General features: G+C 42.1%; 1 protein-coding gene across 10 annotated transcripts in view; it reads right to left on the bottom strand.

The window, feature by feature from the left end:
* Nucleotides 1-25,801, bottom strand: part of PPP1R12B (protein phosphatase 1 regulatory subunit 12B) — a 215,298-nt gene that overhangs the window by 38,030 nt on the left and 151,467 nt on the right. Inside the window, exon 1 of one of the 10 annotated variants that reach the window (XM_058533836.1) lies at nucleotides 2,962-4,179. The exons of the other annotated variants lie outside the window; for them this stretch is intronic. Within the exon in view, the coding sequence (XP_058389819.1) occupies nucleotides 2,962-3,063 (102 nt within the window). The 5' untranslated portion in view covers nucleotides 3,064-4,179. Of the gene's footprint in view, nucleotides 1-2,961; nucleotides 4,180-25,801 lie in introns of those variants that run through there. 10 annotated transcript variants of the gene reach the window in all.

The following is a 25,801-nucleotide window of genomic DNA, read 5'->3' as shown; positions in this document are numbered from 1 at the left end:
TGTCCTAAGTATTCTCCCCATGTGAACGACCATTATTTTAAAATTCCCTTTGCGGACATTTTCCTTATATGAAGCATTTAATACTTAGCTCCTTTAACAACACTAAGAAAAATCATAAACTTTCACGTGCTGGCTAAAGTTTCAGTCTTCTATTTTGAAGAATGTTGGCTGCAGAGGCTACCCCTCTCGTAACCCTGTGCAATCTCCAGCAGAAATTGCATGTGCACATCTCACAGGAGTTTGGATGAGGACAGTGAGAGCCGTTCTGATCTTAACTCTGAGATGCACAGACCCTTCCTGGCGTCTTGACTGTAAAAGGCCCAAGTACTCCTGCCTTTAGGAGAAATCTGAAATCCTGTAGCTCACAAGGTCTCAGGCTCTGTGGGGTCCGTCATTTCACATGCTCTGACTGGGGTCCGAGAATCAAGTGTGGGAGATCCAGTAGAGCCTGTCAACCACCCCTTCGTCTGCAAACACTGCCTTCCTCCTTCCCGCAATTTCAGCGTCCTGTGTCCCCATCATGTCTGAATTTTGGACTCCCACAGCTACCTAAGCTTTTAGCTGTCATCTTTGATCCCAGCATGTCCTTAACCTTCAAATATATTTGGTATCTACTCCAGTGTTCTTGCTCAATATGGCTCTGGAGTCAGAGAGACCTGACTCTGCTGCTTACTAGCTGAGTGGTGCTAGATACCCTTCTCTTCTATGGATCTCAATTTCCTTATAAGTAAAATGGGGACAGCAATCCCGCCTTTCAGGGTGGCTGAGGATTAAATGAGGTAACGCAAGTGATGCGCTTGGCACATGTTCGGTATTCTGGATATAATGCTCACATTTTTATTGGTATTAGACTGTTTAGAACACTGTCCCTAGCTCCAGTTCCCCAGTGATGTTTGTATTACAAAGCAGAGATGTTAATCCCTGTATCCGTAAGCAGCAGCCGGTGACAACCAGGCCTCAGAAGGCATATGAGCACAACATCACCACCACAACACTAGTTGTTATTAAAGAGCATCCAAAACAGTTTTTAAAGCATGCCCTCACTAGTCAGGACATGAGAGGAAACTAGGCTACAGTGGAACCTTAGGAGATAAATCTTAGTTTTATAACCTGTTCCGAGTGTCAACAGCCTCCAAATGAGTCTTGCATATCTTCCACTCTCTCAGACATTCAAGACACCATGACATAATGGAACATGAGAGATATACGAAAGTCATTCTCTATAGCACAACCCACTTGTACACTGGAAGTTGGTTACAGTAAACTGACACAATTGTGGGAATCCACAGCCACTGATCACTAAATTGGGAAGCAGTCTCTTATTAAAGCCATCCATGTTCTGGTTTCCTGTAATCCAAATTCTCTCCCACTGTGACCTCTGTCTAAAAACGCAGGGGTTGTGGGGTGGAATGAGGGCGGGAAGGGTGGATGGCAGCTGTTAGGACTAAGACAAGAGGAAAAAGTCATACCTAGCTCTAAAGAAATGGGTTCAAACAGAGAAGGGGACAGAGGGTGTCACTAAACAGATTCTGTTGGATGCTCACCAAGTATCACACATTGCTCTGAGAATGGCGGTTACCATGGTGAACAGCCAGGGGCTCTTTCCACCAAAAGGTACTACTGAGTTTGAGGCAAGAGGGAAGGGAACACAGGGGAACACGAAGTGAAGTAGAAGGGCTTGGTTTTGTGGACCTCGGTTGGGACCCACCAACAAACACCCGAGAGCTGCTGGCGGAAGTGTTCCATGGCTCCTCAGAAGAGAGGCAGCAGCCTCGTGTTGAAGAGGCTCTCCCGGAACCCATGATGGTGACATATACGTGAGAGCGCCTCTCGGTCCTCTCACAAAGGGGACTTACGAATGAAACAGCTTGGTAACAAAATTCTTTTTGTATTCTGGTCACTAAACATCCCTGGCTGTTCTGGACCAACACACCACATACAAATTCCACTCCACGGTAAGTAACACCATTAAAAATGGAGATAAAATCACTCAAAAGAAACGCAGTCATCTATTTGGGTTTCTTGAAGATCTTCTCCCCACGGCTCCCCAAATAAGGAAGCTGTGCCCATCCCTCTTCTTACTCTGCATACACAGCACACACCATCTTGTTCCCTAAGAAGGAACTATACCTTGCCCACTACCTAATATGCCCATCAGGGCTTCTCCTCGCTTGTTCTTGGTAACACTCCTCGCTTTGGTCAGATTCCTACAGAGGAAGACACTAAATCAGATGCAAATGCCCACACGCAAATCACTTCAACAGAAATATTCACTAGAGAAAAGGGAGAAACTTCTCAAATGGATCTCCCCAGCACATTACAAACACCTCCAGACGGGCTGGCTGTCAACAGCCAGGAGTAAATTTTGTGGCTTTTTAAGCACGCACTTTCCTGATGCCTGACTGAGGAGTAAGACTCCTCCGTCAGTGTGTTTTCTCTCTTTATCACTCACAGACACACAAAACTGGCAAAGGCATACACATACGCACACCTACACCAGTGTACATGCAGAACGTGCACATAATTGAAGTTCTACTATACATAGTTTCATGGCCATTTGGGAGTTTTTTCTCTTGAAACTTAATATTGACCCATAAAACTCAGGAAAGGGAGCGACTAAATATAGCCACAGAAATTAAGAAAACCCCATAAAATATAGTGACAAGGACTCTAAAATCGTACTGTCAAGCAGTTTACAACCGACAGTTAAAAGCTAAAAGACAGAAATCGCAGTCTGACACATTGGAGTCTGCTTTTTCTTAAGACTACATAATCTCTTGCAGAAAAGCTAACAGGGCCTTTGCAAGTTTTTTTCCTCTACTGATTCCCATATGGTCTGAAATGCCTCTGCTCTAAACCTGACTCCCTAAGTTATACACACACACACACAGACACACACATATACACATTCTCCACCTTTGACACAACTATGAACATACGTAAATAAAGAATGCTGCTTACTCGGAGTGTCTTGGCAGTCGGGGAGGGAGATGCGGGGGGAGAATCAGACTGGGATTTCCTATTCCGCGTGAACTCTTTACTTCGGGTATATAAAGAGGACATGGTTCCTCAGGATGCAGACAGACACTCAATCACTGGATTCTTCACACAAAGCTGGGAAATTGCCTCTGTAGGTTACCCTCACAGAATCTCTCCTTTTGAGTTGATACAAAGACGACTTTGGACAGAACTAAATAAAGGATAAAAGCCACCCTGTAAATTATAGTCTTGAGTTCTGAACCAGTCCACAGTCCGACAGAGTCTGAGAGGCGTGTTCCCTCAATATCTCCCGTTCAGCTCCCCACAGCACTCGGGACTGTGGCTTATGGTGGAGGGTACCGTGCTGAGACACATCTCGTACGCCTAGGTTGAGTCCTTGATTCTCCCAAAGGATACTTCTTATTGAGACTTGCTCCCCAACAAAACCTGAGTCTAGGTTCCCGAAGACACCAGATCAAATCCCAGAAGAAAGACGACCGTGGATCCTGCTGGAGGACGAGCCTGAGAACAACTACCGTCACTTTATCCAGAGGGAAGAAATACAGATCCTCTAGAAATCATGCTGTCTTCCCTTAGCTTGACTCCACTGGGCTGGAAGGGGTTTGCAACTGCTGGGATAAATTCAGGTTAAACAACTTAAAAAAACCCCAAAAAAACGTAAATAAGGAACCAAGAGTTTATGAGAAAGAAGCAGTCTGAGGAAGTCAAGTTTCCCTAAGTTCTCCCAGACGAAGCTGCTTTTACATATAAACACTCAGAGTCACACACACATCTTCTCCCTCCCCTCCTCTGTTTTCTGACATTCCAAATCCCTATTCGCTCAGCCAGGAATGCTGGAGAGGAGCCAAGGGCAAAGATTCACTTTCAACTCAGAATTCGGGTTGCCACTTGTAGGAGGAAAAGAAAGCCTGCCAACTTCTAGCCATAAAGGGAGGCTCTTCAGGGGCATGATTAGGGACAAGACCCACGAACCTCCCAGTTCCACTGCCTCAGTCAGATGGCTGTAGTCTCAAAGGCTGCTTTCTCTGAACACTTCTCCAAATATGAGAAGCGGGATTTTTCAACTCCTGGATCTCTTAAGTAACAAAGCCCAGACAGACCATCTGTCAAAGCACCTTCAGGTTAGACACGTCCAATTGAATGACATGTCATTCCTGCTGCACCCAGAGGAAGCCCAGCAAATTGAAACTCTAGCCCACTGCAAAGGAAGCTCTCTGCACATTAAAGTCTCTAAGTATACAGCATACCAGAGTTTTCTAAAACGCCATAATCAGGGAACATCAAGATGGAAAAGGGGGTACATATGAGGGAAGGAAAGAGGGTTGGAAATGAAGAGAGAAAACAGAGACAGTAGGGGAGACACATGACGAGAGGACTGAGTCTCCACAGGGAAAAACAGGAGTTAAGGAAAAAGGAATTTATTTGCTTGGTGTTGAAGCACTTTGGATTTGGCCTTGAAATATCTCAAATTTAATCTTCTGCACTCTGTTGTCACCACCACCCCATTCAACATTTCTAGGCCACATGCTTTCTAAGCCAATGGGTTTATGCCCAAGGTAACAACTCACTTCTCTCTGGGCTCTTGGAGCCCAGAGAGGCCCTCCCTCTTCCCACATGAAATTTATACTTCTCTCTTCAAATCTTCCCAGCCTGCTACTCTTTTTCCTCTAATTGTTTTGATATCTTCTTTATTCTTATGACCAATTTTGTGAAATTAAATCAAAGGAAACGATCAGCTGCTTGGGGGTTGGTCTGAAGAATAGAATTGAAAAGAGTTTATAAAGGGGTCCTGACTGATTCCCAAACTAAAAAACTTCCTAAGAAGACATCAATTCTACCACAAACCAGAATTCTAAGATCTGTGAATCTCATATTTTTGATCCTGCTTATATAGTTAATCCCATCTGATAAGAGTGAGTTTTTCTTCTATTAGACCTCTTCACTTAGAAAGACGGAATGTAAAAAGTCTGTTGATTACTCTCATTACTTTTCTGTCTCTTTTCACTTCCCTCTTTTGTCTACTTCCAGGCAGTACTAACAATTGTAAACTCTTTTAGACTTCACAAAGTGTTTTAACATACATCATGTCCCCTGATCCTCTCAATCATGCTGACAAGTACATTACCATCATCTTACAGATGAGGAAACTGAAGTTCCAAAAGGCTACATGACTTGGCGAAGGACAAGGGGGTGTATCCTTAGCAGCCTCTTAGCGAAGAGGACCTTCCTTCGCCTGTCCTTTGAGCAGCACCCTCTTAGCAGCCACTAAGAGGAGGGCAAAACACAACAGCCTGAGGAATCAGCATTGACGGACTAAGGTGAAGTATCTGAGAGGGTCTGAAAAGATGGACCAATTCAGATCCTTCAAGGAGATTCCAGGTACTCAAAACACTCACAGGACCCACACATCTATGGACAGCTAATCTTCGACAAAGGAGCCTAGAACATAAAACGGAGAACAGAAAGTCTCTTCAACAAATGGTGTTGGGAAAACTGGACAGCCACATGCAAAAAAATGAAAGTAGACCATTACCTTACACCATACACAAAAATTAACTCAAAATGGATTCAAGACTTGAATGTAAGACCTGAAACTATGAAACTTCTAGAAGAAAACATAGGCAGTACGCTCTTCGACATCGGTCTTAGCAACATATTTTCAAGTACCAGGTCTGACCGGGCAAGAGAAACAATAGAAAAAAATAAACAAATGGGACTACATCAAACTAAAAAGCTTCTGCACAGCAAAGGAAACCATCAACAAAACGAAAAGACAACCTAAAAATTGGGAGAAGATATTTGCAAACCATACATCTGATAAGGGGTTAATCTCCAAAATATATAAAGAACTCATGTATCTCAACAACAAAAAAAATGACAACCCAATTAAAAAATGGGCAAAAGACCTGAACAGACCTTTCTCCAAAGAAGATATACAGATGGCCAAGAGGCACATGAAAAGATGTTCCACATCATTAACTATCAGGGAAAGGCAAATCAAAACTACAATGAGATATCACCTCACGCCCGTCAGAATGGCTATAATTAACAAGACAGGAAACAACAAGTGTTGGAAAGGGTGTGGAGAGAAGGGAACTCGCATACACTGCTGGTGGGAGTGCAAACTGGTGCAGCCACTATAGAAAACAGTATGGAGATTCCTCAAAAAATCGAGGATAGAACTACCATACAATCCAGCTATTCCACTGCTGGGTATTTATCCAAAGAACTTGAAAACACCAATGTGTAAAGATACATGCACCCCTGTGTTCATTGCAGTGTTATTCACAATAGCCAGACTTGGAAGCAACCTAAGTGCCCATCAAAGGATGAATGGATAAAGAAGATGTGGTATATATACACAATGGAATACTACTCAGCCATAAGAAATGATGAAATCCAGCCATTTGTGACAACATGGATGGACATTAAGGGTATTATGCAAAGTGAAATAAGTCAGAGGGAGAAGGTCAAATACTGTATGATCTCACTCATTAAGTAGTAGATAATAACAACAACAAACAAACAAACACATAGAGACAGAGATTGGATTGGTGGTTACCAGAGGGGAAGGGGGGAGGGAGGGGGGGGTGAAAGGGATAATTAGGCACATGTGTGTGGTGATGGACTGTAATTAGTATTTAGGTCGTAAACATGAGAACATGATGTAATCCATGCAGAAATAGAAATATAATGATGTACACCTGAAATTTATACAGCATTATAAACCAATGTTACTGCAATAAACAAAAAATAAAAAATAAAAAATAAAAAAAAGACACTCACAGGAACATGTCAGAGATACAGGAACAGAGATAAATGCTCCAGAAAGTTAAATCTAAGCCCTTTCTGTTGTTCATTTGTTCTTTTATATTTAATTTTTCTTCAGGTTGGTCAATGAGCATTTACTGTTTCCTTTTTCACTCAAAAGACATTAACTCTCCTGCGAACATGAGTGTCCTTCACATTCCAGTGAAAATAAACACTGAATGGAAATATTCTTGGTTGGTCACTGTCTGTGTCACTTAGTCATTAGAAAATGCAGTTTTCAGGTAGTACACCACATTTCCAGTACCATTCCCAAGTTTGGTAAAATGCCTCCCAGTGATGATTCCCAAAGCAACCAACATACCACCATGCTGTACATGTCGTTTGGGAAGGGTATGGGCCTTGAGGTTAGATATCCTGGATTGAAATTCAAATCCCCGCTTAAATCTCACATGGTCAAGTTCCTTAACCTCACTGATTCTTATCCGGCTTACTTCAAAAATGGTGATAATAATGTCTACTTTGCAAGGTTGTTATTTGTTTTAAGCCTAATATATATATGTATCATCAACACAGTGCCTAGCATATGGTCATGCTCAATTTAGGGTAGTTATCACAAAAACTGCTTGACCAATTTGCACATGCACTTAGAAAGCATACGCAAAGGGGCCGGCCCAGTGGCATAGTGGTTAAGTTCGTGTGCTCCGCTTTGGCAGCCCAGGGTTCACAGGTTCGGATCCTGGGTGCGGACCTATGCACCGCTTATCAAGCCATGCTGTGGGGCCGGCCCCGTGGCTTAGCGGTTAAGTGCGCGCACTCTGCTGCTGGCGGCCCAGGTCCGGATCCCGGGCGTGCACCGACACACCGCTTCTCCGGCCATGCTGAGGCCGTGTCCCACATACAGCAACTAGAAGGATGTACAACTATGACATACAACTATCTACTGGGGCTTTGGGGGAAAAATAAATAAATAAAATTAAAAAAAAAAAAAGCCATGCTGTGGCAGCGTCCCATATAAAGTAGAGGAAGATGGGCACGGACGTTAGCCCAGGGCCACTCTTCCTCAGCAAAAAGAGGAAGATTGGCAATGGATATTAGCTCTGGGCTAATCTTCTCACAAAAAAAAAAAAAAAAGAAAGCATATGTAAAGATCTAAATGAAAATCTTAAGCGAAGAGCTCAGATGCACTCATTTTCCTTGTGGTTATGCAACAGGCTACTGAAAGAGATGACAGAATTTCCTTTTCAAATGCTTTAGGAAAAACCAATCTATCTTCCTCTCTCCCTCCCAATCTTCTTTCTTGGAAGGTAGTGCCCTAGTGTAAGGAAAGGGTACAGTAGGAGATAGCAGCCTGGTATAGTTAGGGGATTGGGTTTATACAGGGATTGAGCAAATAAGTAAAGATACTGAGGATAATGGGAACTAGGTTTCTCACTGTTGGAGAAGGCAGGCATAAATAAGAAAAAAGGAAAAGCTAGAAAGAACCTTGTGGTGGTATGCAGGAATTGAAGGTACTGGTGTGAACTAATGATTTTATATATATATAAAAAATATATATATTTATTTTATATATAAACATATACACATATACATAAATATCTAAAGATGTAAGTGTGTGTATGTGTGCCTGTGTAAGTAAATGTACCTATATATGTATTTCCTAGCTCTGTGCACGAAGAGGGCCTGAGAAGAGCCAACACCCAGTAAGTAGCATTTCACACACCTGGTGCCCAGATCCTTGTTTCTAAATGCCACTCTCCCCCCAAAGAAACAGGAAATGGCTAATTGCAGAGCTGGGGCAGGGAGAGCAAAGGAGCCTGGCTCCCTTGTGTCAGAAAGTAAGGAAGCACTTACACAATCATGGGGGAGTGACAAAGGGCAGAGACTTGCTTGAAAATCATACCTGGGACAATCTGAGCATCAAAATAAACAATGATAGTAACAAGTTATAACCCATTGAATAAAACAGGAATCCATGAGTCCCACTAATATAAATAAATGAATGAAAAAATAAATGAGGAGAGAAAGCTCTTCCTTATAGTAGAATGCCTACTAATGAGTGTGGAAAGAGTAATGAAATTAGAAAAATCACCATTTGGCAAATATCATTGTGAAATCAATCCAAGAAAGGAAGATTAATGGATGCCAAAACTAGCGGGAAAAGTACGATGAGGAACTGGATTTTACATAATCTCAAAGTATCACCTCATAAAATATCTATTAATCACAAAGGAGGAAAAGGAACCTTACTGTGGAGAAACCTGGCAGACACCATGTTAATCCAGTGATGAGAAGTCAGCAGTGGGACAAACTTTTAGGGCACAAGGAGAAGAGCAAAGTGTCACTTCTATGACATTACGGTAAAAAACTGGGTCTAGTTATGAGGAAACATTGGACACAAACTGAGGGACACATGTGATAGGCCTGTTATCTTTAAAAATGTCAAGGTCACGAAAGTCAAGGAAAGACCAGACAGATATGAGAATCTGGTGTAATGGTGATCCCGAGCTGGATCCTTCTGCTACAAAGGACATTATTGGGACAATGGTGAAATCTGAATGTGGTCTCTGGGTGAAGGGTATACAGGAGTTCTTTGTACTATTCTTGAAATATTTCTGTAAGTTTGAAATTGCTTCAAAATAAAACATTAAAAAAACCCAGTTATTTCATCTTACTAGGGTGGGGGAGGGGGCAAATGAGGTAACTTCTTTTAACTCTGAGAACTTCTGAAAGACAGTCTCATTACAGACGTAATTAAGATTCTATGGTCACCAAAGACCTGGCTTTGTTAATGGCAGCTGGAAGTCATTTGCGCCTAAGGCAAAGTGACTGTGTACTGAGACTCAAGAGAAGTGATGAGTCAATCACATGGCTACAACCAGACCAATAAAAAGTGAAGCAGAACAGCAAATATCAGCGTGCATTACACATGTAAGGTAAGGGTATGCTTCCATGAAACGCTGCTCCAGGTATATAGGATACATTTATATGTATACTGGGTCACAGTGATAAATGGATTTCTTACTGTGGGTTACCATCGAAAATATGTGAAAGCCAAGAACACAGAGTCAGTACAAGTCCTTCACTGGTGAGAAAAGCAGGAGCAGTTTCTACTCTGGCATGACAGGAGGACAGTCATTCCACCCCTGAGTTATCACAATGGCAACGGATATGTGCTTTGACTGCCTGATCAGTAAAATCTGAAAACACTGAAGAAGTCACTACTTCTTAAACAAGATTAGGGATTTGGTGGACAAACACACCACAAGTCGAGGGAATGATTTTTTATTATAGTTGATACAATTCCCAGAATCATCTCTCGTGTCTGTCAGACCGTCAGAGTTTCACCATACAAACATTCAGACTACCCAAAGGCACTCTGCAAACCCTTGGTGTGGCCTATGGCATGAACGGAGATTCCACAAATGTCCCTGAAGGGCTCTAGCTAAAAGAAGCAGTACAGCCCTTACTATCATCTCAAGAAAGGAATGTTTGGAATTCCAACTGTTTCTTCCTAAGTGAAGAACACAGTTTCCCGTTTTCCCCAACAAACCGACAATTCAAGATCAATAGCGTTCATTACCAGATGAAGAGGGAGACTGTAGTTGCCCAGTCTTTAGAATTTGTAAGTATATTACATTTGGCCAAACATGATATAATTACTAAGTTCACAGAAAAACATTTTGGTTATTCTGCTTGCTGTATTTGCCATTCAACAGACCACTAGCCTGCAGAAGCAGTCCTGATATTTACCCAGGATAGAGCAAAGTGACTGAAAAACATTTTTTAAAAAAACTTCACCTAGTGAAGACTTTGAGTAGGACAAGGATTGAAGAGGACATGAGGAAGGAGAGAACATGAAGGCACAGGAACATCCTTTGCCCTTCAGTTCACAGCAAACTAACTTTTCATTCCTGAGGTATGAGAACATAAACACAAATATGTGTGCCTAGGATGGGGCAGATGCACCTGCAAAATCGTCCTCAGCTACCAACAATTGCTGCAGATAATCCTCCTAGTCCATCAGATTGTACAGCCCAGAGAGGTCCATTTTATCATGCTACAAGTCATGCAAAATCTCACCTCTTTTAAAATTAAAATGATCTGAGAGTGGTTTCACAATCTCACATGGTCCCCATTGACATCTTTCAAGCTTTTTCGTCACAAAAAAGAAAACAGGACAGCAGAATAAAGCTCTGGAGTGCTTCTGGCTGAGGGGGTCAGAAAAGACTCCATTAGCACTTGTGATGTCAGAATTGAGCCTAGGCTATGAGATGTTTACGTCCATAAATAAAAGTTGTATGACTTTAACCAGAAACTTTAGGCCTAGAGTTTTCTGAAGGGGCCCCAAACTTGACACTCAATCATCTAGAACTGCCAACTCTAAGATTCTATCTTTGGCACTGTGCCAAAATCCTTTACCATTCACTGCCCATTTCATCAGATACCAAAAGCAGGGAAAGCTCCTTCTGGAAGGTGAGCATGGCTTCCAAACCACAAGGCCTTCAAGGCCAAAGGAGACCATCAACAGTTTGGTAGACATTACCTAGTGTTTCAAAAATTCTGCTGCTGCTTCCCACAAATCAACTTTTTTGTAGCTTAGTTTATAAACTTCTGAGTAGTCACAATATACAGTATTTTAGTTCAGATTTAGAGAAGAAGGTAATGAGTCAAGTATTAAACAATTAAGAACTATAAATAGTTCAAGATTCCTGCTCTTCCTTTTGGAACTACGAGTTTGGAATAAAGCAATAATTTTCAGGCCTATTTATGAAAATAAGCGACAATGAACATATTTTTATTACTTTTTTTTCTTTTGGTGAGGAAGATTGGCCCTGGGCTAACAACCATGCCCATCTTCCTCTACTCTACACGGGGGATGCCTGCCACAGCATGGCTTGATAAGCAGTGCGTAGGTCTGTGCGGGATCCTAACCCGCAAACCCCAGGCTGCCTAAGCAGAGTGCGCAAACTCAACCAGTACGCCACCAGGTTGGCCCCAAAGAAAATATTTTTATTTTTAACCATCAACTGACACTTTTCTTCCATCAATCCATCTAACAAAACTAAGTGCTCACGCCATGCCAGGTTCCATTAGGGACATATGAAGTTCTTTAAGACATGATTCCTGTCTTCAAAGAGATTACCGGAAATATCAAGATTTATATAACTGCAAAGTGGGGGCCCCATACTGCTGAAACCAATAATCAAGCTCTAGTCTTCCATAAATTCTTGTTTAAGTGATTTCTAATCTCATACTAAACAAATACGCTGTTCTTAAAGGAGACCATCAGTAGCACACAGCCAAGTCAGAAGAACAGACATCATTAGTTTCACTTACTATTCCATGGATTTACAATATTTTTTTTATTACTGAGCACTGGGAGGAGCCACAGTGTTATTTGGGGAAGGAGGGGTATGAGAAGTTCTTTGTCACTTATCTCCTTTCTCTTTCCATTTTCCTGTCTTCATCCTCAATTTTAATTAATGTAATGTGAAAATCTTCCCCCTTCTTTGGGGATGGGGAGGATAAATGATAACTCACATTTAACAATGACTCCTGCACAGATGCTCTTGAGGTGGACATATTAGGGATTTTACCACAAAATGAATCTCTTACCCTCAACTTTTCCTTTGAAATGAGTCATTCCAGAGTGAAGAGTCAGCCTTCAATCCACACATAAGGAAATGCAGAACAGAGGGAAGCCATGCAATTCTTTCCATTTAATGAAGGGTTTCTGACATGTGTTCTTTATGAAAAAGCAATAAAAGCTAAAAACCAGACCAAGAAAACACATCCCCTAAAAGGCTTGTGTATACGCTGGTGGGCTGTTGGTGGTGGGGGAGGAGACAGTGCCCTTCTGAGGTACAGGCAGTAACAGAGAGGCCAAGTCACAGGGGACCTGTAAGCCGCCCAGCACGGAGCTCACTAACATTCACTAGTCTACAAAATGTTCCTAGTCTTGCTCTCATATACTTAAATGATCATGTCCCGGTGTTATGCAAGTTTAAGTTTCAGAAACTCACTTCAGGGTAAGGGATTATATAGGCCGTTTAAGAAACTCACTCTATAAACCTGTCCTAGAGTTGGTTTATGGGTTTAGTGTTTTGCAATTAAATTTAAATTTAGCAACAGCTAAAAAAGGCAAACAGAGGTGGAAAGCTACCTCCATTTTATGTGGATAACTTGTGCAGCTTTTCTCTACTCCCACTTTCTTTGTAGGCCATACAGGAGAGAAACAGTGGTAAAGACAGAAGGGGCAACTGAAAACTTGAGCAGAGGTCTTCGAGGGTGGAGGGGGTGGGGGACCAACGCCTCCTACAGGGGCGTCTGGAAATATGTGGGGACACTGGTTCTCACAGTGATTGCACAGTGCTATCAGCATTAGCAGGATGTCCTATCACGCTCCAGACAGGCCCGCATAATGAAGAATTACTCTGCCAAGATGCTCACAGTGCCCTGAGGAGAAAAAAATGTTTGAACTGATCAGAAGCACTAACAGGGCAAATTAAATCTTTTTTGATTAACTTAAAAGTAGCCAAAAGGGCTCTCTCTACAGGTTATACGGCTGGTTAAGCACTGGATAAGTAACTTAAAAAGAGTATGACCTAGGGGCTGGCCCCGTGGCTTAGCGGTTAAGTGCTCGCACTCCGATGCTGGCCGCCCGGGTTTGGATCCCGGGTGCGCACCGACGCACCGCTTCTCCAGTCATGCTGAGGCCGCATCCCACATACAGCAACTAGAAGGATGTGCAACTATGACATACAACTATCTACTGGGGCTTTGGCGGAAAAATAAATAAATAAATAAAATTAAAAAAAAAAAAAAAGAGTATGACATCTGAAACTTTTGTAAAAACTATAAATACTCAGTAAAGTCAAGAGTTGTTTAAAAAAGTTGTTTATCTCAATATAGTTGTTTAAAAAAGTCAAGGAGAACGATGCTGAATAACACCATATTTTTATACCATATAATACTTAAATATATTTTAGAGTAAGTTTTAAAATAAGTAAATCTGTTTAGTGCACAAAGATCTTTGTGATATTTAGGTTGTGCTTCTAATCGGTATGTCAGGCAAACATACTACCATCTGGTGGCAACATACCTGAAATTTAGGCTTAAGTATTTGGTAACAATGAGCTTCCTGAAGGTGAAACCTACAACTTAAAGTTATAAAATCAGAGAACCATCACAAACTATGAGCAGTGGAAGCCTACAGAAATAAATTATAGACACAAAGGTTCAGAAATTCTACTTTAGGTTCAAGTTTCTTAACTGTCATCAACTTGATTTATTTTCTTAACATTTTGGTAATTTTCTTTAAAGCCTATAAATCTAGCTGAATGCTCCATCAGGTGGTAAGAAAAGGAACAATTATTTCCCATCATTAGTAATTGCAGAGTTTTAAGGAAAAAGGTCCTTACTAAGAAAAGCAATCTATGTATACGGTTCATGTAGAAATTTAAATTCTTCAACTAGTCTTCATAATTGTGAACTTACAGTTGGTCTAGAAGTAAAGTCTGTTCCATTCATCTGGGTTTACTAAGAATAATTCCTCCTTAGCATTAAAAATGTAGTCAGAAACTCAATACCTACTTTTCTTAGAACGGTGCAGATCTGGAAGCATACGTGAAAGAACCTTCCTAGTCTACCCTGAACTAGCTCGCACCCTCTTGGCCTTGCCGACACTATTGATAGAGAGTGTGTTTGTCCCCGTGCCATCTATGTATGCTTTATGTCCACGTTTTCAGTTAAAAATGCTTTAGAACAGTTGATGGTGAAAGACGCCCACTGCAGTATCAGGCTTAGTCTCTAATCCTCTCACGTCTCTTATGTACAAATTATTTTCTTCTGTGACAACTGAATCCTCCAAATATCCACCTTCTCCTTTTTCTGCCTTTCTCATTTCCACTGGACATCAGTTAGTCCCTTCACTAGGATTCTGCCAGGAGAGGTTTAAGTTTTGGTTCTGGCTAAAAAATACAGCTATAGCTCTGAAGATGACATAAAAGTTTCTCCCTGTGCCTACGACACAGGAGGTACCCCCAAAAGCTGATTATTAGAGAGAAAAAGTTGACAGAGAAAACATTTCATAGGGAGAGTACTATTTTTGTCCAGATTATTTTTGCCCATGGCAGGTAAAGAGCAGTCTGCATACTATGTAATAAAAAATGCATTTCAACTCCCACATCATAATATAATTCAGCAACACCGCTCCTTCAGCCAGCCATGGGGGGAGGAGAAGCAATTCCCCGGGCACACGAAAGGAACGGTCCTGTCAACCCTGTCGTTCCCACACTGCAACGCTAATGTAATTCCACATACACACAATTATGCTCAGGCAAATACTGCTGCAGAGCATAAGAGCTACATATGCATTTCTCTAAGGAACACAACTTGTGACATTCATGAGGCATGGCAAACAGGACCAATGTGGGGATCAAATTAATTCAATTCCTGGAGTCTGCTGTTTAGCATGCAATACTGGAAAGAACTAAGCTCCATGATGACCGACTGCCTGGCACACATAAAACCACTTGCTGTTTCTAGGAGCGCAAAGGGCAGAGAAGAACTAATGGTCTGAGTGCCCCAGGCGCTGTGCTAAGCAAGCAGTCTCCGTGATGCTGCATGCAACGTTACCATCCAGGCTAGTCCATGTGAGGGTTGATAATGATGCGTTACTGCAGTTAGGGTCGAAGAGTCAATCTCTCTATGTTTAGTTAGCACATATTTAAACAAACAAACCAAAAAATAAATACCTTTTCCATGCCATAGACTGTCGGTGACCTAGCTATCTCACACATACATGCTATTGGTCCTAATACAGACTGAGTGACGGTATCCAAAACGTCACCACAAAACTCCAAGAGCACCTGGAACCTGTGTTAACCACACAGAAGGGTGACCGCAGTCTTATACTTCACCTGTGGGACCTGTACCACCCAGCGCAGTTAGTCAAACATCTTCACTGCTCTGGTGCTTTTTGTGGGAAATATTCAGACTTTATGTTTGTTTTTCCTGCCCCACTTCTTAGCTTCCTTTTGTTGTTCCCAAACAAGTTGGAAGCAAGACAATTTAGTGTGGATTCTGGTTTCCTTCTTTTTATTCTCTGCAGGAGTCTGTAAAAGACAAGTATTCTTATACTTGTTCCTTGAAGGTTTGATAAAATTTCTCCTCAAATTAGTCTAGACCTGGGGCCTTTGGCCAGAGGTTGGGATGGTGGTGACTGAAGTTATTATTAAATTTTCTTTAATGGTTATTGGGCTTTTCTGTTTTCCTATTTCTTCTTGAGTCATTTTGATATTTTTTATTTTCCCAGAAGAGTATCCACTTTAAGTTTGCATGCTTATTGGCATAATGTTGTTCAAAATAATGTCTTATGATTTTTAATATCTGTTTTATGTGTAATTTTGTCCCCCTTCCCCTTCCTAACACTGTTCATAACTACTGTTTTTTCCCCGTGGTCAGCTTGTCAAAGGTCTATGGGATTTTATAAGTGTTTTCGAAGTTCCAGCTTCCGGTATTACCAACCACCTCTCTTCCTGTTTGGTTTTCTGTTTGCTAACTTCTGCTTTTATCTTTATTTTATTTCATCCTTTCTACCTTATTTGGGTGTACTCTGTTCTCTTCCTAGCTTCTTGAGTTTGAAAGTTTAGCTCACTTATTTTCATTCTTTCTCATTTTCAACCTTAACTGTGCATTTAAGGTTAGATTTCCCTCTTTAGCTGCTCCTACAAGATCTAATGTGAAGTAATTTCATTGTTCCATTCTAAATATTTTGTAATTCTTATTATATCTCCTTAACCCACATAGTATTTAGAAGGGAGTTTTTAGTTTCCAAAGTACTCTTTTCTTGTCCCATTATTTTTTCATTGTCATTACAAAAAACTGTAACCCCTCTATGATCTCAATTTTATACCACCACCTCCTATCTTCCCAGCTCAGTCTCTCTCAGTAGTGACCCCGAACTATCCTTCATCCTGATGGAATCTCCACTGTCTCTCATGTCCTTCATCTCCCCCTAAGCCCCTCCACCTAGCCTAAATTCCATGCTCCATCCACCACTATCATTACCCTCTTTCCTCTCTCTCCTTTCATAGTACTCAGCAAAACTACAACCTTGTGTCAATTCAATTTTCTGCCTACTCCACAGGTGGACCTGTGCTACTGAAAGTGGCTGGAAAAAAATATACAACCATGCTCATTGCTTTCAATTTAAATTCATTACTTTGAACTTTAGTGGACTCTTAACACTGCCAGGCACTCAGATACTTCTCTAGTCCACTCACTTTCCTAGACAACTATTTCATCCCTTTTCCTTCCAACTCAAAACACTCAATACTTCCTTCCTCACATTCTTTCTTGGCTGCTGATCTTGCTTTCTCTTTCACTAAGAAAACTGAAGCAATCGGAAGAGAACTTCCACAGACTCCCATCACCATATTTACCCACCACTTGCCATCAATGAACTTAACGTGATTCTATTTGAAGTCAGTCTTTCAACTTGTGCTCTACATCCCATCCCCTCTTGCCTACTCAAGGGCCTCACTCCAGCAGTTCTCAATTCTTCCTCCTACATCATAATTTTTTTTTTTGCTCTTTCCTAGGTCATTCCCATCAGGCAACATGCAGCTATTTCTCCCATCTTAAAAACACCTTTCTCTTGACCCTATGTCTCCTGTAAGCTGTCACTCCATTTCTTTGCCCCCCTTTGCTGAAAAACTTGTTTTAAAAGAGTGACTTTTCTCAATGTTTCTAATTTCTCTCCCCCACTGTGTCTTAAAACCACTCCAATAAATCTTTCTGTCCCATCATTCCATCACAAGTACTCTGATCAAGGTCACCACTGACCTCCAGATTGACAAAATCAATGGCCAGTCCTTTTTTTTTTCTTTTTTTTTTTTTGTGAGGAAGATCAGCTCTGTGCTAACATCTGCCAATCCTCCTCTTTTTTTGCTGAGGAAGACTGGCCCTGGGCTAACATCCATGCCCACCTTCCTCCACTTTACATGGGATGCCACCACAGCATGGCTTGCCAAGCAATGCATCGGTGCGCGCCTGGGATCCGAACCGGCGAACCCCGGGAATGGCCAATTCTTAGTCTTCATCTTCCTTGACCTATCAGCAACATTTAACAAAGCTGATAACTATTTCTTTCTCAATACAGTTTTTTCATTCACACTAGAAAGGACACCACATTTCTTGGGTTTCTTCCTGGCCCTCTGGCTGGTACCTCCTATTCTCCCCAACCTCTCCATGTTGGAGCAGCCCAGGGTTTAGTCCTTGGTCCTCTTTTCTTTCTATACTGCCTTTCCATCGTCTCATACAGTCTCATGGCTTTAAATATCATCTAAATGCTCCACAGATGCAACAGATCTAACTACCAATTTTCTAGATAGTGAATAGGTATTTCAAACTCAACATACCTAAAACTGCATTCCTGATATTCCTCCTCAGCGTGCTTCATCTGCAGACTTCCGCATGTCCCTTAATGGCAGCTCTCTCTTTCCAAATGCTCAGGCCAGAAACCTGGGAGTCATCCCAGACTCCTCTTTCCCTACATCCCACATGTCCAGGATCCTACCACCACTCGACACCTCCACTGCCACCATGTGACCCAGCCCCCATCATCTCTTGCCTGATGTCTGTACTAGTCCCCAAGTCTGATCTCCACACAGCAGCCAGAGTGATTCTAAAACAAGTCAGATCGTCTCACTCCTCTACTCAAAATCCCACAACGGCTCCTCATTTGGCTCAGGGTAAATGACAGAGGCCCACCACCCCTCTACCCACATGCCCCGACTGTCCTTCCTGGGGCTCTCCTCCATAATCTCTATGTGCCACTGCTGTCCCACCATGCGGCCTTGCTCCAGCTGCTCCCTCTGCATGGAACACTCTTCCTCCATACAGCTTTGAGGTGAACTCCCTCAGCTTCTTCAAATCTGTGTTCACATCTCAGTCTGTCGATAAGATTTACTCAGACACCCTACTGGATACTACAGCCTGTCATCTCTCCACCCAACCCTCCTCAGCCAAATTTTTTGTTCAAATGCTCCTATCAGTGTCTCCCATATTATATACTTTATCATGTTTACTGTTTACTGTCTGCCTCCTCCCCTACTCCCTGCTAGAGGGAGTTCACAAGGCAGGATTCTTGTCTGTTTTGTTGAATCACGTATCCCAAGTGCCTAGAACAACGTATGTCAAATCCCAGGCACTCAATAAATATTTGATTACTGAATGACTGTGGGTTTTTAATTGAGTGTGGTCCTAATGATATACACATTCCATGTGCATTTTATACCTAGTGGATCAAGCTGGTTAATTATGTTGTTCAAATCCTTTATGTCTTGAAGTATTTTTGTTTGACATATTTGTTTCTGAGAGGGGTATGTTAAAGCCTGCAACTCTGACCGTGGATACGCTTTGTTATTCTGTCACTTTTTATTTTATAAACTTTGAGACTATATTTTCAGTGTCTACAGTCCATTATTTTATATCTTCTTTGCAAATTGTTCCTTTTTTACAAGAAATATCTTCCTGTCATTTGATGCTTTTTGTTTAAAATTATCTTTTGATGGATATTAACATTAGCTGCCATGGCAGCTGTTGGTATTTGCATATATTTTTCCCCATGCTTTTAGTTTTTACCTCTCAGAATCATTTTGAGGACAGCACACAGCAGAATGACTCGATATGAGTGTCTCTGGCTGTGTGAGAGTTCACGTCATCACCACCCACATCTTCTATTTGTCTTTCCCAGTCACTGTGTTTTCCCCATGCTGCTTCTCATCTCCTTTCCTGACTTCTATTGGACAGTGAATGAATTCTTAAAATTATCTATTTTTCCTCTATTGATTTAGGAGTCGTACCTTCTATTTCCATATTTCTATTACTTTAGTGGTTATTCCTACATTTAACACACTTATTAAATATATTTTTTCTTTAAAAGTCTATAGAGTTAATCAGTATCTTCTCTACTCAAAACAAGGACCATAGCACACTTTTACACCTTTAACACCACGTTATTATTACTAGAATTTTAGATCCAGTTTTTTAAACATAAAAAACTATTAGCTTTATCACCATATTTTAACACGTTTCTTGTATTTCACTTTCTTCTGCATTTATTTTTCTTTTTGCTGAAGAACATCCTTTAGTTTTTTCATCAGCAAAGGTTTGTGGGTTGAGAAGTTAGCCCTTGTGTATCTGAAAGTGCACAAAGATCACCGTACAGAGCTGCAAGGTCATACCTGCTGTCCACAGCACTGGGAAGGCACTCTTCTGTTTTCCGGTGTCCACTGTTGTCAGAGCCCACTGCCAATGTGACCACCATTCTTTGGTGAATTATCTGTATCTTTTCTCAGCATTTAAAATTTTCTCTATATCATTAAGTCCTACAATTTCACTATAAAAACTATTATTAGTTATGGATTTATTTAACCTGCTTTACATATGGTGAGGTTTCCTATTCCGAGGACTCCTACCTTCATTTCTGGAAAAATTCTTGGCTGCAATTTTTATTATTATTATTTTCTCTCTTTCATTCTTTCTCTTTCCTCCTTTTTTTTTTTTTTATAACTCCTAGCAGATGTATGTTACAGCCCCTCAGGTTTCATGTCTTCTCCTTCATTTTTTCTAATTCTATCTCTAAAGAAGATTCTGAAAGATTTTTCTCCACTCTATTTTCCAATTCACTAATTTCCTCTTAAGCTGTAAAAAGTATGCTGTACAATTTAACTCTTCTTTTACTTCAATATTGCATTTTTTTCATTTCAATATTATATTCTTCACTTCCAAGACTTCTAAGTGGTTCTTTCTCAAAACTTTCTGTTCTTGTTTCATTACCTGCTATTCTTGTTTTGTGGAATCTAACTTCTTTTGTATGTTGAAGATTTTAACTTACTTTTAAACCCTCTTTAGATTGTTCTACTATCTTTTCTCTTAGGTATAAATTCTCTCATTTGTTGGGTTTCCTGACTGCTTTTCATGGCCTTAAACTTGATGTACCCTTTGTAGTGTTTTGAGGACTCCATTACAATGACAGTTTTAAACTACAAGCACCTGTCTCTGCAGGGCAGTCTCAAGTTGCCTCAGCTGAGAACAGACAAAACGCCAGCCTTGACCCACATCTTAGTTCACAGCTCTGGGGTCTCTTCCCTCCTAGGTAGCCCAGCTCTGGAGTGTTAGCCCAGAAGTGGTTTGGGTCTGAGTTCTATCATGAGTGGGTCTCTGTGCTTGCTTGCTTCTGTCTGCCCTTCCTAATATCTGGTCAGGGGAAAGCAGCCTGTTCCTGTGACACCTTGAGGAGGAGCTGAACTAACCCAGCCCCCTTTGCAGAGAGCACGGCGTGTTCCTGATTCCTGGATTCATGCTCTGCATAGGTAGGATCTTTGCAAAAAACCCTGATCCCAGTTCCCTAGATTCATTTACAGCTGCCTACCACAGCGGCTTTTCTCTCCATTATTGGCCAAAGAGACTTTCTTTCCTGTTTTTAAGTATGATGAGGTATTTTTAAAATCTTTAAAAAATATTTACCCATCATTTCTTAATTTTGGAATGGGAGGGACAGGATTCAGTGTTCTCATCCTGCTATCCTGACCTGGAAGTCTTAAAATGGTTTTTACTTCTGAAATAATAGCAGTTCAATTCTCCTAAGCTCACCAGTCTGTAAACATTAGCAAATATATCCAAAGTTCAAACTCAAAAATCAACTGTAGTGGAGGAATATTCCCATTATTCAGAAGTTGTCTGTATTGAAATAACAGATATACTGAAAAACCAGAAATGGAGAGAAGGTAACTTTAAAAAGGTAAGCAACTCGGGTCGGCAGCAGACTTTACTGTAAACCTTGTGTACAAACTCTCCCACTGCTTCCCGTAGATGGAACCAGATGGATCAAAAGAAGAGGGTGCTTTCCACAGCACTATGAAGAGCCACTGTAGCCAGCAGAGTCCTGTGTAAGCACCAGCCTGCACCCCCGACCTGGGGAACAGCCCCCACACAGTGAAGGAATGCTGGTCTGGGAATTCAGAACTGTTCTGGTTCATTCTCTGCCACTAAGTTGCTGTGTGGCTCTTGTTAAGCTATGCCCCCTTTCTGGGTCCCAGGTTTTTTATCTGTAAAATAAGGGAGTTGGGCTAGAATAGCCTCTAAAGTAGCTTCCAGAAATAATTTTCTGTGACCTCAACAGTTTGGTACTTTATAAGTATGCTGAGTCCTCCATTCTTCAGTCTGCTGAGTAAATAACTTGCCAGGTAAAGGAAGAAAACCATGCATTCCTGAAATCAGTCTTCAAAAACTGTAAGTCACAACCAGCCGACGCATGGTTCTGTCTGATCACCACGTTGCAGAGGAACAGCCTACTGGTGCCTGGTACCTGGATGCAGTTTGTGTGGGTGTAGACACAATCTAAGTTTTAAATAGAAAAAGCAAACCAACCCAGACCAAAACAAAAGCCCTCACACAAGGCCCAGACACAACAAAGGAAAAAAATGTCTTTTCTACAAACATGTCTATCACTGATGGTTGAGAAGGTAATAGAAATAAACCCAAAACTGACCGGCTCAAAATGCAGACTGGGACAAGACTAAGCAGCATGCAGCAAAGTCATAGGACATGAGGGATCTGACTGCACACCGTAAAGTCTGTACACTTAGAAACTTCACGTGAAGTGAAATGTAGGGAAGAGAACGAGGAAGCAAAGAGTAAAGTGGGAATTCTACTAAAAAGAAGGAAGAGTGGATTAAGAATTTAAAAATTGGGTTAAAGTGGCAAAGAAAATTCCAGAATAAATCTCAGAGCTTCTCAGAGCTTTGACTAGGAGTCATACTGTGAATGCATGTGAACTGTTGAATTTCACACGCTGCTTCTGACCTCACAGGTGCGAAGGGTGGAGAGTTAATGCACGCACAGCAAGCCACAATCCCAAGCAATCTTCAGATAACAATTTAAAGATGTTTTCTAAAAGACACTCACTGCAAGGCACCTCACCACCCACAGTGCCACGTGTGCGGCACAGGACACGGCGTCGACCCTGCTGTGTGTGGACGTGGACCATGCAGGCTGGGCTGGGGTGGCCCCTGCAGATTTCTGTCCACTATCCGGTACTTCCACCACAGCAGAAAGAGGCACTCAGTCAGAAGAGGGGGATCAAGTTCTCAGACAAAATCCCTACGTTAAGCTTCATGTTAAGGCCGATGAGCAGTCTTCCCTTTCACGGAAGCCTTCACTTTTTGTAAGTTTGCATTGTCAAAACATTTAAGAAAAAAAAAATTAAACAAGTAATGGGCTTATTAAAGAAAATTCAGAAAATAAAGAGAAGTAGAAAACAGTCAGTCAGGTTTAGAAGTCAAGATGGCGGCATAGGCAGACTATGAACTCACCTCCTCCCGCGGACACAGCCAATTTACAACTACTCGTGGAAAAATTACCCCTGAGACAGAACTGAAAACTGGAAAAGAGGAACTCCTGCAACAAAGGACAATCCTAATTGAGGTAGAAGAGGCAGAAACTCCCTTCTGGAGAAGAAAAACGCCACCTTCACCAGCCGCAGCACCTCATGGCGGCCAGGGAGCAGCTCACAGGTACGCAGCCTCCCTGGAGGCGCGGGGCCCTGAGCTGGGGAGCGCCCCCGCTGTAGGCATTTTGGGGACCCAGCACAATCGAGACCAGTGGCATAATATCTGACTTTGCCTGCTACTAAAGCATTGGGGAGTACCCCCAGAAAAGCTGGTTCACAAAGAAATCAAAACTGGCTCTTAAAGGGCCCACGCACAAACTCACCCGTTTCAGAAAGCAACCTAAAATCACCAGAAAGAAAGGTGCACAGTGCTTTGGTGAAAAGAGACTCACCTGATAGGCCGTGAGTGCATCTCGGTGAGAGGTGAGACCTCTCCAGGGACTGGGACATTGGCGGCGGCCACTGTTGTGGCCTGGTGTGGGTGTGCTGACACAGATGCCATTGGAGTTCTCCCTGGGGCATGCTAGCCCAGGGTCTGCCCCACCCGCTAGAGCACCAATTTAATCCAGCTCAGCCAGGGCAGGCAGCCCACCCTAGAGACTGGCCCCACCCAACAACAAGCCCTCAGGCAACTTGTGGGCCTGCATAGATTGGTGACTGGATTCTCTGCAGCCTGGCAACTGAGCCGACTTCAGTGGGGCAGGATGTGCACAAGGAGCGGGTGGAGAGTGTGGGGCAGTGGTGGAGTGTGTGGGGCTCCCGCCGTGGAGAGACTGGGTCTGCTTCGGGAGGTCGGGGCGCGCACATGGGGCAGGACTGTGTTGACTGTGTGTGTGGACCTGTGGGTGGCAGGGCTTGTCAGCTGCAGAAGACTTGTGCTTCTCCAAGACCCACATAGGGGTTTGCCCCACCTTCCAAAGCCTGAAACAATTGGGTGCTGCAGTACCTGAGGCCAGCCCCACCCAGCTGCAATCCTCAGAGAGCTGACAAGAGACCTAAAGGCTGGAGGCTTATAGCAATTGTAAGGCCCTGAGCCTAACAAGTGCCACGCTGGGGGCCTACTCACTAAAAGAAATACTGCAACACAAATGTGGTATTAGAACTTGCAGCCAACTGTGCTGGGGCTCCCCACACCTGATAAAGAGACTGAAAGGCCCATAACAACTACAAGCAGCTGAGCATTACAACAGCTGGCCAGGAACATAACTCGGCCTCCCTGGGTGCCTACAGGGAGAGCAAACAGGCCACAACAGAAGGACACACGTAGCCCACATAGGGGTCACCCCTGGAACATTGAGAACTGAGAGAAGCACACTGCAGGCCTCCTAAGGCGTCACTTACATAAGGTCACCTATCCAAGAGCAGGAGACGTAGCTGACCTACCTAATACGTAGACAGAAGCACAGGGAAAGAGGCAAAATGAGGAGGCAAAGGAATACATTCCAAGTAAGGGAACAGGACAAAACCCCAGAAAAGGAACTAAGTGAAACAGAAATGAGCAACCTACCCGACAGAGAGTTCAAACTAAGAGTGTTAAGGATGCTCACTGATCTGGGGAGAAGAATAGATGAACTCAGTGAGAATGTCAACAAAGAAATGGAAGATATAAAAAAGAACCAATCAGAAATGAAGAATACAATACTGGAAATGAAAAATTCACTAGAGGGACTCAAAAGCAGAGTAAAGGATACAGAAGAACGGATCTGTGAGCTGGACGAAAGACTAGAAGAAATTACCCAAGCTGTTCAGCTTGGGTAAAAGAGAAAAGAATTAAAAAGAGTGAGGACAGTCTAAGGGACCTCTGGGACAACATCAAGTGCACTAACATCTGTGTTATAGGTGTCCTGGAAGGAGAAGAGCGAGACAAAGGGGCAGAGAATCTATTTCAAGAAATAATAGATGAAAACTTCCCTAACCTAAGGAAGGAAACAGACATCCAGGTACAGGAAGCACAGAGAGCCCCAAACAAGATAAACCCAAAGAGGCCCACACCAAGAGGCCCAAATCATAATCAAAATGTCCAGAATTAAAGATAAAGAGAGAATCCTAAAAGCTGCAAGAGAAAGTCAAGTTACATACAAAGGAAACCCCATAAAGCTATCAGCTGACTTCTCAGCAGAAACCTTACAGGCTAGAAGAGAGTGGCATGATATATTTAAAGTGCTAAAAGGAAAAAACTTACAGCCAAGAATACTCTACCCAGCAAGGTTATCATTCAAAATGGAAGGAGAGATAAAAAATTTCCTAGACAAGCAAAAATTAAAGGAGTTTGTCACCAAGAAACCAGTGCTACAAGAAATGTTAAAGGGACTGATTTAAGGGGAAAAGAGAAGACCACAAATAGGAAAAATTATCTATTTCCATGATAAGAGGGTAATGGATACAAATGCACAAAAAAGAGGTTAGATATGATATCAAAAACATAAAAGGAGGGAGGAGGGGAGTTAAAGAGTAGAGCTTTCAGACAGAGGTCAAATTAAAGAGAACATCAATTCTGTATAGAAGAAGAAAGGAACAGAGAAGGACTACTAAAACACTGAGGAAAAATGGCAGTAAGTACATATTATCAAT

Source organism: Diceros bicornis, chromosome 38 (genome assembly GCF_020826845.1).
Source record: "Diceros bicornis minor isolate mBicDic1 chromosome 38, mDicBic1.mat.cur, whole genome shotgun sequence".
Lineage (NCBI taxonomy): Eukaryota > Metazoa > Chordata > Mammalia > Perissodactyla > Rhinocerotidae > Diceros > Diceros bicornis.
Note: the sequence above shows the minus strand (reverse complement) of the source record. Positions and strands in the feature narration are given on the sequence as shown.